The 14,425-nt window shown below is 35.6% G+C and overlaps 1 protein-coding gene across 2 annotated transcripts; it reads left to right on the top strand.

Moving 5' to 3' along the window:
* Positions 1-1,008: 1,008 nt before the first annotated feature.
* HUS1 (HUS1 checkpoint clamp component) lies at positions 1,009-11,495 on the top strand. Of its 2 annotated transcripts, none has more exons than XM_032237703.1 (8): positions 1,009-1,129; positions 2,090-2,217; positions 4,356-4,532; positions 5,381-5,488; positions 7,443-7,517; positions 9,221-9,320; positions 9,837-9,968; positions 11,159-11,495. In XM_032237703.1, exons 1-8 carry the CDS (start codon positions 1,078-1,080, stop codon positions 11,239-11,241), a joined length of 855 nt encoding a protein of 284 aa, XP_032093594.1. In that variant the 5' UTR covers positions 1,009-1,077; the 3' UTR covers positions 11,242-11,495. The 2 variants fall into 2 exon arrangements, with proteins under 2 accessions (XP_032093594.1, XP_032093595.1); XM_032237704.1 differs by having other exon boundaries at positions 1,026-1,129; positions 2,169-2,217.
* Positions 11,496-14,425: the final 2,930 nt, after the last annotated feature.

Genomic DNA, 14,425 nt, shown 5'->3' with positions numbered 1-14,425 from the left:
GAGCCAAGCTCCCACAGTATTGGGACCCTGACCCACACAGTCTGACCTTCCCAAGGCCAGTCAGAGATTTCTGCCTTCAAATCCTCTAAAATCCATTGGCAGTAATGGGTGGTGGGTCTGCTTGAGGTACTTAAAGAGGACAACCTATTCTCCAAAGCACCAGAGGGCAGGACAAGAGGGAAACAATGGGTGGAAACTAATCAAAGAAAGCAGTCTGGAATTAAGGAGAAACTTCCTAAAAGTTAGGACAATTAACCACTGGAACACTTTGCTTCAGATGTTGTAGGAGCTTCATCACTGGAGATTTTTAAGAAAACACTAGACAAGTCACTTATCTGAAATAGCATTGGCTCTCCTGCTCGAGCAGGGGTTTGGACTAGAAGATCACCAGAGTCCCTTCCAACTTTATTATGATTAGGTTACGCTCTCTTCGAGCCCCTCCCCTCCCGTTGTTGCTGCTGTTCACCAGTCGGAAGGGCAAAAACTTTCCTGAAAACTCCTAAACCGGGAGACTGCAATAATCTTTTTTTTCCTTTTAAAGTGTGTAACATTTCCGGACAGCTAGTAAACAAAATAAAGGAAAGTGAAACAAAATGGGGGGAGGGATTGCATCGTTGGCACTGGCAGCGACCCTTTGTTCGGTTTCCAGGTTTCACCATAGATCGGGGTCCCCAAACTTGGCAACTTTAAGACTTGTGGACTTCAAGTTGTCCACAAGTCTTAAAAGTTGCCAAGTTTGAAGACTCTGCAGTAGATCGAAGAAAATGATAAGAAGAGCTCGTAGGATCAGAAATTGGCCTTTTGACGTTGCAACATTCCCTATTCCCACTTAATTGGGCTGGCCGTGAGAGAGATTACGAAACCGATTCCACGGGTCCAAATGGGGGAAGGAAGAAAGGAAGGAAGAAAAACCTATCGCGGGACAAGAACTCTGTGGTTATGTTTTTGCATAAACTCCCCGTGACCTGCCCCTAAGACTTTTAAGACAGGAACCGGAAGTGCCCTTTCCTCCCTTTTTTCTCTATGGTTGATTGGTAGAAGGCGAGGGGGAGCTTGGAAGCTGAAGCCGTTGCTGTCATGCGTTTTCGAGCGAAGATTGTAGACGTGGGATGTCTCAATCATTTCAGTCGTGAGTAGAGCATGTGAAAATGGCTGCTACTCAGCTGGAAAGAAAGAAAAAGCATAGGAAAGAACGTACTCGGCTTTGCCTCCCCCCCGTGGTTTCTTTTGACCGACTGTCTGCCCGGTTTGCAGTTTTTAAAGAGCGGTGCTTCTTTCCTATCAAAATAGCGGGCTTCCCCTGAGAGTATAAAGGTCTTCAAGGAAAATACCAAGCCTTCTGCTGGGAATGGAAATAGAAACGTGGCTATTGATTAAATGAAATAAAAGTGTTTCATTTATTTGACAGTCCATCTGTTTGTTCCATGCTACCGAGGAGGCTAAATGGGATGATAGATCCGTAGCTGTCATTTGAATTGAATTGGATTAAATCAGGCAGATACATATTATTTCCAGTGATTTGCTTCCCAGAGCGTGCTAAGATCGAATCAAAGAAGCCATATGAATACTCAAACAATGTGTGTAGTACAGGAAGAATTTCATGTTTTCATTCTGCAATTAGATAAAAAAATTACAGGGAAAATAAAAAGGGAGGAATTTACAGGGATACTTCAAAAGTTGCAGCCTATCTGTAATGAGTCTATTAGTACTATGTTATCTCAAAGACTCTCTTTTTATTCCTCCATGTTTAGTAAACATTGAGTGAGATATTTAAAAATGCTTGTTAATTATGTCAATAAAACCAGTTATAAAAATTCAGTTACACTTGCACACAGGTAAATAGCTGAAAAACTATTACAGTGATTATAAATTTGGCAAAGCTTCTTTGTTAATCTTACAGAAGTGATAAGTTAATATTTTAATGATGAGATATTACTGGAGTCCAGTAATTTTTAATGCAACTTTCAAACTAATCCTTAATTATGCCTTTTTGGTAATGAAGTTTCACTTCTATTTTTGTTCCTATAATAGATGTTCTACTATTCAGAGATATTAAGAGAGTATGTTGTAAAATGTACTATCTTGACAGGTGTGATAAGCACAATTGCCAAATTAGCTAAAACCTGTACCCTGCGGCTTACTTTGGATAAACTTTACTTCATCCTCAGTGACAAAGTGGCAAATGGTGGTGTTAGCATGTGGTGTGAACTTAACCAGGTAAGAGTCCAGGGGTGAAAAATAGTAAAAACAGCAGACTGTGAAGTGCATTTGATTTAAATTAGAACTTTGTAACAAGCAAAGAGATGTTGTTTCATTGTGAATACTTGCTCCTAACAAAGAAGTATGCTTGTTGTAAAGGAAACAATATTGTACACAATAATAAGCAGTTCCTCCTACATTCCTATAAAATGTCAAAAATAATTAGATAGAAATAAATGAACAGAAAGACAGAAGACAAGCAAAAATGCAAGTTGAATTTGAGATAAAGATTCATGAGAACTGAATGATATCCAAGAAGAGTGAGAAAATCATTATCATAATTTAAGAAGGGCTATAGAAGAATAGTGTTTAGATAGCTTAGCATCTGTCTTAGCACAGAATCATCCAAATTAATAAGAAGAGGTGAATTGACTCATATTTGATATTGCTGTTTCTGTTGCAAGCTTCTCATTATGAGTGTACGGTCTGCACCCTTAAAGACTCAAAGAGCCATTTGGATCCATATCCCACAGAAAAGAAAGCACTGGGGTACCCCAAGTTCCATTTTAGCTCCAGTACTTTTCAACATCTTCATAAACTATTTGAATGAGAAATAGAAGGGGAACTTATCAAATCTGTAGAAGACACTAAACTGGCAGAAATAGCAAACACCCCAGAAGGTATGTTCAAGATCCAGATAAAACTTGACAGACTTTAACAAAAAAGCCAACACAATCCTAGATTGCATTAATGGAGGGATAGAATCAAGACCATATGAAGTATTAGTACTGATTTATAAAGTCTTAGTAAGATCACACTTAGAATACTGCACCCAGTTTTGATCACCATATTATAAAAAAGATGTAGAGACTCTGGGAAAAGTGCAAAGAGAGCAACAAAGATGATTAGGTGGATGGAAGCTGAAACGTGAAAAAGGTTGCAGGGATTGGGTATATTTAGTCTAGAGAAAATGACTAGGAGTGATATAGCAGTGTTCTAATATTTGAAGGGCTGTCAGAAAGAAGAGGAGGTCAACCTGTTTTTCTAAGTACCAGAAGGCAAAACAAGAAACGGAGAGGAGCAAGCTAGAACTAAGGAGAAATTTCCTGGTAGAACAATTAATCAGTGACATGGCTTGCCTTCAAAAGTTGTGGTGCTCCTTCACTGGAGACTTTTAAGAAGAGATCATCATTTGTCTGGAATGGTATAGTCTCTTTTCTTTTAGTAACTTGACTAGAACAGTATGTCAAACTGGCGGCCTGCAGGCCGGGTTCCTCACACCCATTCCAGCTCTGCGAAGGGGAAAAACGTCACAAAACGTCATGTGATGGCAATGTGACACAGTGAGTTTGACACGCGTGAACAGGAAGTTCTAGGTCTCTAAAGTCTATTCTAACTCTTACTCTTATTTGGAGATTATGTAACAAAGTACATGTGATTATATAATGAATTCTGAATGTAGCAGTATATCATGCAAGCAATGATAGCATAATGTAGGTTTAATTTAAAGCAGCTTTCTTCTCCCACTCTTAATTGTCTCCAAATTGTAGCATTTGTTTCTTATCACTACAGATTAGTAGCATATCAGCAGAAAACTCAGAGGGAAGCTGATGATCAGTGACTTGTATTTTATACATCTCTGACCTAGAGATTTATTTAATTTATGCATCTGGCAGCAAGGTAGAGTTGAATATTTTAGTTATTTAATATATGGCATGGGGTTGAATAAAATACAGAGATTAGAATTCTTTGTTGTTCAAACTGAAGGTTTTATTTGAAAAAAAAAAGCTGTTAAACTATAGAAAGTATTATAGTCAGGATCTATAATATTTTGTTGTGAGACTTTATGTATGTTGGAAGATTCTAACAAATGAAAGTTAATAATTTTTCCATGTGTATTGTTTAGTTAGCTGTTATATGCTGTGGGTTGTTATTATCTGGTCTATTTGTAGACATGTGTGAATTAATGCTTTTGACCATACTTGTTTGATAGTTCATACAAGTAAAGTTGCAGGATTACATTCATGACTATAACAGCTACCTTACTTATACTTACTTAATTTTGAGAGCAAAAGAAAAACTAAATACTTTTAAATGAAGCCCAATATTAATAGCACTAGTCTTATCAGCATCTCTGCTTTCTAAATTTGTTCTAGATGAACTTCTTTGATGAATTCCAGATGGAGGGTGTCTCTGCAGAAAATAATGAAATTTATTTAGAACTGGCACCTGAAAACCTTTCCAGGGCTTTTAAAAGTGCTCAGAATGCCAAGACAGTGAAAATCAAATTGACTAATAAACAGTGTCCTTGCCTTACAGTAGCCATGGAGCTGGTGAGTAGAGAATTATTCTAAATCTAGTGTTAGTCTTTCTATCAAAGGAGAATTACAATGTAATTGTAATTATTATTGACCAATGTGCTTGGTCAATAATAAAAGGTACAGTTGTGTAAATGCTCATGACACAATAACTTCTTTCAGCATAACTTTTACTCAGAGGGATCTTCATATTGTTGAACATTCTGATATGGTTATCCCTGATATTATGACCTTTTAGCTCTTTGAAGTCCCCAGGTTCACTATCTAGTATGAAAGTGGAAGGAAAATAATAGCTTTCAGTTCAGCTAAATTATGGTACTGAATACTTGGTTACCTCTGCATGAGGTTTAGTTTGTGGGTTTTACAGTTCACACAAACCATGTAAAAATGACAACATAGACTCAAAGGAAATCTGTTGCTAGTTATTTCTGTGTGATTTAATTTCTTAAACAACAGAGATATGCATGTTAGGATTCAGGCTATGAAGTGAATAGTGAGTTTAAAGCACATTTTGTACTGTAAGCAAGATTGTCATTTAAGTTTCCAGGTAGCAGTAATTTCAAATTTGATAGCCAGGACTTTGAAAGTTGATTTGTTTGGCCTAGGCAAACATTCAGAAGGAAATGATTAAGGGTGACCATGTTTCTTTGTAATTATCCACACATGATTGGAGAAGAGATAACTTTATGGTACCAATATTCACAGGCTTGAAATCATAGTGTTACTTGCAGCTATGAAGGACTTGCTTTCTGGTATAAAATGGATGTTGCAGTGAAATGTGGTAATTCTTTAAATAGCCAAAATTGGTCATATAAAGTTTGGTTATATGACCAAATTGGTCACATAAAGTTTCTTTCTTCCAGCCTTCCTTGTCAACCAGTAGCCGCATTGTGACTCATGACATTCCTGTAGGAGTTATCCCCAGAAAACTGTGGAATGACTTCAAAGAACCCATTGTGCCCAACTTCGATGTAAGTAACTTGATTTTCAGAAAATTGAAACTAGATTTTAAAGTTTTATTGTTTCTTCTAAAATTTCTTGTTGTGTTTAAGCTTTATTGCAGCAAATTTCTTATGTTTCTAATATTTAAAACAAATATCTTTTTTGTTCTTAGCATTTATGTTGTATAATTTGATACCAGTGAACATTTTTATCCGTGCTCTTTCCAATATTTTTTATGATTTTCACATTGATTTTTATGCATTAGGATGCATCAGATTATAGAGGTACTTTCAAATGTAAGATTGTATTCAGTCCAAGGTTTAATTCCACAAAACATTACAGATGACACTGAAAAGTAGCTTGAAATCATAAACCAAATTATAGTCAAGATCATGACAAAAGGACAAAACAAAAAAATCTCAGACATGGAAGAACTATATTTTTTACATTCAAGATTCCCTACCACAATCCAGTTCTCAAACATGGGCTATAGAAACCCTTGCATTACTCAGTTGATGTTCATTAAGCCTCATCTCACTGAGTTACTAGTCTTAATATAGCTAATACTTATTTAGCCAGAACTAGAACGTTTTCGAGTGGTCTTTATTGCCAAGGTGCTTAGCCTGATTCTTTTCTTCATATGTTCTAGGTGGTTCCTTGGACTATTGAGACAGGTCTTGATTCTGGCTTAAGTCCTAAGCCAGGCTCAACTTAATTGATGCAGATAGCTAAGTAGAATCCTTCTCTGAGGAGTTGGCCCAAACTCAGGGCATGGTGCAATATAAATACTTACTTTGACCCAGAGCAACTTACTGCAAGAGGACTTTTTAAATTTGGTTGGCCTGTCGTTCCCTATATCTAGAATTCTCATTTGAAGAATGATATTTAGTTTAGTTTAGTTTTTGTTATTATCATTATACATCATACAACAAAATTAAATGTCATCTTCAGTGTACATTATAACTATAAAAATAAAACACGAAAACAGATCTTTCACATTCTGTATAATTGAAATTAAAAATCCGATATTGCATTAATATTGCACTATAACATAGAATTCAATATAGTTATTGCCCTGGGACATAAGCGGTTTTTCAGCTTATTTGTCCTTGTTTTTATTATCCTGTATCGTCTGCCAGATGGTAATAGTTTAAAAAAAAGGGTGCCCAGGATGAGATGGATCTTTAAGAATATTTTGAACTTTCTTAAGGCAATGGGAGCTATAAAGCTCTTCCAAAGAGGGGAAAGGGCAACCAATGATCCTCTGAGCAATGATGTTAATCCTCTGGAGCATCGTTCTGTAGGCCACTATGCAATTGGCAAACTATAGATAGGTGCAGTAAGTTAAAATATTCTCTATAGTGCAGTGATAGAAGATCACCAGCAGTTTTTCATTCAGTTGTTGTTTCCTGAGAAGTCTCAGGTAGTATAATCTCTGCTGGGCACTTTTGACTAGTGCTGCAATGTGAGTGCCCCAGGTCAGGTCCTCTTTTATGATAACACCTAGAAACTGGCCACTGGCTCCACTCGTCTCCATTGATAAGCAAGGGCTGGATGTCTGATCTATTCCTTCTATAGTCCACTATAAGCTCCTTGGTCTTATTGGTGTTAAGGACCAAGTTATTGTCTTCACACCACAAAAGCAACCAGTCCACTTCATCTTGATAGGCAGACTCATTCCAGCCTCCCCGAAGATAGGTCCCACCACTGTTGTATCATCTGCAAATTTAGTAATAGTATTTCTAGTAGGAAGGAAAGAGATATATTTATCAGCATGGCCTGGTTCATAGCTTAGGTTTTTTTTTTTTAGCTAAATTTGAGTGAGTTCATCCAAAATCATATAATTCAATCATGCTGAACTGTAGAATATCATTTGGTTCTAAATTAGCTTAATTCTCCATGGGATAATATATCATCTTGGAAGGTGTGTCACTGCTAAGATATTCCTAGGTCATCTAGAGTGCTACTGATTTTATTTTGTAGGTCAGTATTTATTTACCTGTGTTGAAGACCATGAAATGTGTTGTGGAGAGAATGAAAAATCTCAGCAATTCTGTTGTAAGTTACAATATGTTTAATTGTTAAGATGTATTTGGGAAGAGAGTTAAATATAATTGAGTTGCATTTCTACTTAATTATTGCAGAATTTTGGGACATATTATTTTAAAATGTTCTTTATATAATCAGAATAAATAGCTTTCTCAAAATGAATTACAGATAAAGCAAATTCATTCTATGTTAGAGCATGATGGGAATAGTAAGATATTATTTTTTGTTTTTGTTTTCTTTCCTTTAAGTTATGACACAGGCTGATTTGGCACATAATGCATATTAGGATTTTGTTTCCGAGCTTGTTCAGTCTTGCAAATGAGCAAAGACATCAAGTCTTGTTTGTCTGATAGTAATCTGATATGCAAACTTATATATTGGATATTGAATGCTTGCCAAGATATTACAGCTTTACAGCATTTATAATTCATTTTGAGGAAAAGGACTTCAGTGTTTTGTAGGCACAAATATATCACATTCTAGCAACATCTTTAAACAAGTTGTATCTTTATCATGCTGCAGAGGGAAGCCCTACAGTTCTGGGAAAAGCTGTTGCCTTAAAAGATTATACATTAGTGCCTTTTGCATACTGTGCACCACCTTTGAATTTTAAGTGCTGCATAACATCAACGTGCAAATATATATAGAGATTCACCAGTTATGAACTGTGAAGAAAGGACAGTGAGATTTGCTATTTTTCACAAATTTTGTAACTCATATCACACCCCTGTGATAATTGCCTTATTGGATAAGATAATAGTAGTCCAAATGATTTCTGGAGAGTCAGATTTCGTATTATATTTTGACTAGCAACCAAATTGTGAAATGCTAAGAAGATGTTTTGAGTATTCCCCTTCAAAGATTGGTTGATATAATCAGTATGGTAAATTATAAAAACATTTATTGGAAGGCTCATTAGACAGTTTATTCTCACCTTTATTCTCAGTTCTTTGTCTGCTTTTCCAGGCAATTTGGCATCCTCTCAAAAAAACCACTTTTCAGCCATGCATCATTTTTATTTTTTAAAAAACGCTATGAAGCCTGTATTGTGGAAATAAAATAAAACTAGTGACTGTTGTTTTTTTTCACCCAGTTCCACAATTTTTGGTAAATTATTCTTAATTACAAATAACAAAAAAATAAAAATGTTAATGAAAAGAATATAAATTAATTTCAAATAGTCAAAAAACCTGGGAGACATATAGAAGGTTGCCAAGCTATTCATAAACTTGCCTGGATAGAGGCTATAGTATAAAGTAGAATAAGGAATACAGATTATTTTAAGAGTACATGGATTTACCATTCTTACAAGTATTCCATATACTCCTTTTTCTTTTGCATATTTATCAGACTGCCCAGACTTATATAGTCTTTTAGTTAGTAGGGAGTGAGTATAATCATGGTGCAAAAGACATCACTTGTTTTAAAATTAAACAGCATGACAATAATCTAGGCTATTAGGTTAGGAGGGGGTTCATTTAATTAGCAACCCTAGTTTTTTGTGATTATTCAGAGTACCAAACCTCATTCTTTGAAATTCAACTTCTCTATTTTTAGAACTACAGTATATGCTGATGGTAACTCCACAAATATCAAGTGTTCAGTTCACGTTTCTATGCAGTTTTTATGTTGTACAGTTGTGTTCATAAACATATGGATTGAAATTGGAAAATGTTATTAATGGATCTCAAAACTGATTTGTTTCTATGCAGGTAATAGAAGCAAATCTAAATGGAGAGATGGAATTGAAAATAGAAACTGAACTAGTGTGTATTACAACTCACTTTAGAGACCTTGGAAATCCTCCCTGGGGTAAGCATTTTACTTCTTTTGTTTTTCAGACCAGGATTGATTTCACATATCTTTACAAATGAAATAGTACAATGAGGCTAGAAGTATTTTACTGGGAATAAAGTCTCATTGAAAAGAGAGTGCTTTACATCTACATATAGTACTATGTTACACTGCTTTGAATCCTCACTTCCTATTTCTTCATCTTTGGTTGCCCCAGCTTCATTCCAACCATAATGGCTGTTCCTCTTCTCTGTTAGTCGGGAGGGTGTCTCTGATCAAGCGAAAGAGCCACCGCTCTTCTGCAATCAATAAGGGGTCCCTCCTTTATCACCCCTCCAGGGTGACTTTAGCTCCTTAGGGCTTCCTAACTGAGAAGTATCGGCCGGGATTTGCAGAGCCCCGCTATCCAGCGACCATCCTACTGAGACGCCAAACCAGGAGTCCCTATTATAATGTTTTAAATGCTATGGAATTTAAAGCTAAGCTTGCAAGTATGGGTATAGATAACAAAATACTTTCTGTTTTGAATTTTAGTATCTTGGGATGAGTCTCAAAACTCTACTCATGAAAGAGATCCTATGAATATGGCTGAGGCACGCATTGATATTAAGAGACTTCTCCAGTTCCTTGCAGGGCAGCAGGTTAACCCCACAAAAGCACTGTGTAGTAAGTGTTCCTTTTTCACTAATCTTTAATCAGTTTAATCATCTAGGTACATACAATCATATAAAATATTTGAAAGAAATTGTCATTCTTTTCTGTAAAATGAAAGTATCTAGTTGTTAATTTATTCAGGCTGAACCAATGGTGTTCAATGGAGGGTCAGAACTGCCATTCCATACAGTTTTGGATTATTGTTCTTAGATTATTATCTAATATTATAGATTGCATTTAATCCTACCTTTACAGTAAATAATTAATAATTCCTTGACTATTTCTGCATGATTTATATTTTTTGCGTTCTTTGATTTAGAAATCTTGTTTTGTTATAGCAAGTACCAACTGAAATTCTGAGTTTCCTGTTCACTACTGAGACTGAAATTATTCTGATCAAGTGCCAAGGAAGATTTTATAATCTTCCAGTCAAGTAGTCCTCAACTTACAGTGGTCCTTTAACAATCATTTGAACTTGTGATGGTGATGGAATTGGTGCTTCATGGCTGATAAAGCATCCTTGGCCATTGTAAATAGTTGTACCTCGGGCCGGTCAAGTTTATGACTAGTTGTGGTGTTCCATGGTCATATAACTGCAATTTATGATTATTTTTGCTATCTTTTGGTTAAAAATGCCATTAAAATGAATGGGTTTGATTAACAACTACCATGCCCTTCTTTGCAACAACCACAGAAAAAGGTCTAGGACAACTCACCATATCCAACTCTCTGTCCAAGTTGTCCAAATTGCTATGGGACAACTTGTCACGTCCATCCCGCTGTGGGACAGCTCACCATGGGACAAGCTTTTCACTAATTTTGAAGAAATTGTGAAGTAGAATAATTAAAGAAAGTATGCAAAAGGAGGGACAAAATGAAATGTAAATGTCAAAAATTAAAATATTTTTAAATTATGTTAAATAATTTAGTTTAATTGTATTGTGCTGAGCTGGCCTGTGGTGAGTTCTGGTGAGATAACAATGGCGAGTTGTCCCATTCCAGTAGAAAGGCCAGGAAAATACTTCCAACAACATGCTTGCCTTGACTTATGACTGTAATGACTTATGAGCAGATTTCTGGTTCCTATTACAGTCGTAAGTTGAGGATGTATGCAGTCTTTATTGAATAGGAAGCACTTGACAAATTTCCATGCTTCACATTGGGTTTTGTTATTCTTTAAAATATGGATTTATGTCTTGCAGATATTGTAAGTAAGAGAATTGTTCATTTCATCTTACTCCATGAGGACGTCTCTCTTCAATATTTCATTCCAGCCCTTGCATGAATTGAAAAGTCATTCTAGCTCATATCTTCAAGTTGTCGATATAGGTTAAAAAGAATGAAGGGAAAGATGCTCTCTGTCTATTAAAAATCCATCTTGTAACCAATTTACTATATCTCTCTTTCTGAGTATATGGAATATTTTAAAAAATCGTGCAGAGAATGTGGGAAGAGAATAAGCACAGAATTAAAGAAATAACACTTAAACAATTTGTTTTTACCTGTTTAGGAATGATGAACTTTTCAAAATCTCATTTTAAGTTACGAAAAAACAGGTGATTTATGAAACTACTGTCAAATAGCTATCTCTGGGAATTTGTGACTTTTAGCAGAAAGGGTGTTTCATACCCAATTTAAGAAAAAAATATTTTGGGAAAAATAATGAACTTTTGTCTAATAGATTCAATTAAGCATTGACCTAGACAGTTGGATACTGTTGGGGTTTAAGGTTTTGATGATGGTATCATACAAATGAAGCAAATAACGTCATTCATATTATTTGCCAAACAGCAAATGTATTATGTGGAATAAATATCTGTTCCAATGTCCGCAAAAGATATAAATTGCAGCAAAAAATTTATACACCGCAATCAAGTCCATTATATCAAACTTTGATTTTAAGCTTATAAACGAAATAAACACGTGTAAATTTATAAACACATATCAAATAAACATAGGTAAATAATCATTTAAGATAAATCCATATGGATAGTCATTCATATTTATGCATTAAGCTTAAACATTACAAAGTGAAGCAAATAGGGAATGAAATAAACTTTACAATTGGAACTAACAGAAATTCTTGAAATTGGATTTGACAGTTGATTCCTAGATAAAAGTATAATTATTGTAGATGGCAGTATTGGGCAGCAGCCTTACATTGCAGCAGATAAAAACAGTTGCATGCTGTGGGAGAAAGAAGTGAAAGACAGCTAAAGTTTCAAGCAAAGCTAAGTAAAATTTAAAAAGCAAATGATGAGAAGGAAAGAAAAGGACAATGAAAGAATTGGTGCTGCACAACAATCAGACAAAAGCAATGGCCCAGCTTGATGTTTCACAAAGCGGGGAAAGGAGGAAGAAAAATGAAGTTAAAACAAAGTTAAGTAAAAGTTAAAGAGGAAAAGGAAAAGAAACAACAGGAGGAAGAAAAGAAGATGGGGAAAAGGTAGCAGGGGTATACAACTGGTGTTGGGCTCAATCGATGCAAGTGGCATTGCAATCAATATGTACAATTGGCAGTGGTGTTGGACAATATTGCTGACAGCAATTATGGGCGCAACTGACATATGCAGCTAGTAGCATTGGCAATGGGTGTAAATGGTGATGTGTGCAGCAGGGAGTAATGGTGCAAAATGACATGTACAACTGACATCAGAGGTGGTAGCAGCTGCAATGAGGTACTTAGTATGGAAAAGAAAGGAAACATAAAGTTAAAGATGCAAAGGAAGAAGAAAGGTGGAGAGAGTAGAAGAGAGAAGGAATGGCATCAGGACTACAACAGGATATGCAGCACTATTCAACACTAGCTACAAGAGGGAATTCAACATTAGCCTCAAGAGTGAACAGAGGGTTAACTTTTAAGTATTATTTCAACATTAGCCTGTAGAAGAAGCAAAAGACCAGTTTCCAAAAGAAAGAAAGGACCCAAAGATTGTTTAAAAACCGTGCATAAAGCTGTTCTTTTTAAAAAAATAAAATTTTAATTTCTTAAAAGTGTTCTAGTTTTTGAAATTTTAGAATTTTTAAAATCTTTAAAAGAAAAAAAGGGTCCAAAGACTAAAATAATTACACCAGTTTGGTATCTTAAAATAAAAACTAACTAAAATATTCCAAAGATGCTTTTTCAAGAGGCAACAGGACTTTCTGGTTTTCTTTGAAGATGTTTCGCTTCTCATCCGAGGAGTTTCTTCAGCTTCTTGGATGAATCTTCTTCAGTTTCAGAGCTGAAGAAGCTTCTTGGATGAGAAGCAAAACGTCTTTAAAGAAAAACCAGAAAGTCCAGTTTCCTCTTGAAAAGGCATCTTTGGGTCAGCCATGACCTGGATGACAGAATCTCCATAGATTTACTAAAACTTATTTTATTAACATATTTTTTTTAAAAAAATAAATAAAATAAATTCCTAAAGTTAAGATTTTTAAAATTTTAAAACAAAGCAGGGACTTATAGATGACTATATGTTCTTCCCGATTCACTCACACACACATAAAGTGTGGTTTTAGAGAGTTTATTAATGTTCGCAGCAATTCCTTTCACCCAGCCTCAGAACTGTCCCTAATAAATCTAGCCACAAGCAAGCCAAGGTTAGTCCACAAAGCAATGGCTAACAGTCTAAAACAATAGAAAGTTGCTCCAATAAGTTCAGTCCACCAAACAGACTTAACTCCACCAAGCCAAACTGAAATACACCCACAAGAACTGACTTAGCAAGAGAAGGTCACAGTCTCCAAGGCACAAAGTCAAGCTGGAAATACAAGGAACATGCTATAAACCAAACATTCCCAACAACGCCTGCCTCTGCCATGATAAATAGCTTTGCGGTTCACTCCATCAAGATGGGCGGGGCCTTCTCCCAAGTAATCTAATCTCTGCTGCTCCTAATTTTCTCTGCCCTGCGTGCTCTCGGATCTACCTCCTCCTCTTTACTGACTATTCGCCCCTGCAAGCTGTCCCCAACTGAAACTTTCTCTTTCAGCTGGCCATTCAGAGTCATTAATTAACCCAGTTCTGATATGCCAGGAATGAACTCATCCTCCCTCAAGCTGGCCTTTGAAGAATAAGCAGAGGAATTATCCAAGGGAGACATTACACTATATTACACAAAATTAGACAATAGAAATACTGTTAAAAATCAGGATCCTGACTTAGAACTACTAGGAGCAATTGAGAATTTCCTTTTTTTAATGTACCCTTTTACAACAAATGCAAACTGATATTCTTTTTCCTTTTCCTTTTTTCCTATTTTTGCTTTTCTCTGTGGATTACTTTAACTTGAAGGTGAATTGCGAAATTACAAAATATTATAAAATATATTTTGAAAGTGATCTGATTTGCCTTTAATGTGTTACATTTAAAGTTTGTTTCAATACTAGCCACAAGAGGGAGCAAGCACTAACTTTTAAACATTTCAATACTAACCACAAGAGGGAGCAAAAACCAAGTTTTAAAACCAAAGGATAGAGTATTGAAC

The sequence above is a fragment of the Thamnophis elegans genome, chromosome Z, assembly GCF_009769535.1.
Source record: "Thamnophis elegans isolate rThaEle1 chromosome Z, rThaEle1.pri, whole genome shotgun sequence".
Taxonomy (NCBI): Eukaryota; Metazoa; Chordata; class Lepidosauria; order Squamata; family Colubridae; genus Thamnophis; species Thamnophis elegans.
This window is presented reverse-complemented; position numbering and strand designations above follow the sequence as displayed.

Coding starts and splice junctions, on each gene's coding strand:
- HUS1 (XM_032237703.1), top strand. CDS start 1,078: ATGCGTTTTCGAGCGAAGATTGTAGACGTGGGATGTCTCAATCATTTC. Junction 1,130..2,089: donor ATGTCTCAATCATTTCAGTC/GTGAGTAGAGCA, acceptor CTATCTTGACAG/GTGTGATAAGCACAATTGCC. Junction 9,969..11,158: donor CCCCACAAAAGCACTGTGTA/GTAAGTGTTCCT, acceptor TATGTCTTGCAG/ATATTGTAAGTAAGAGAATT.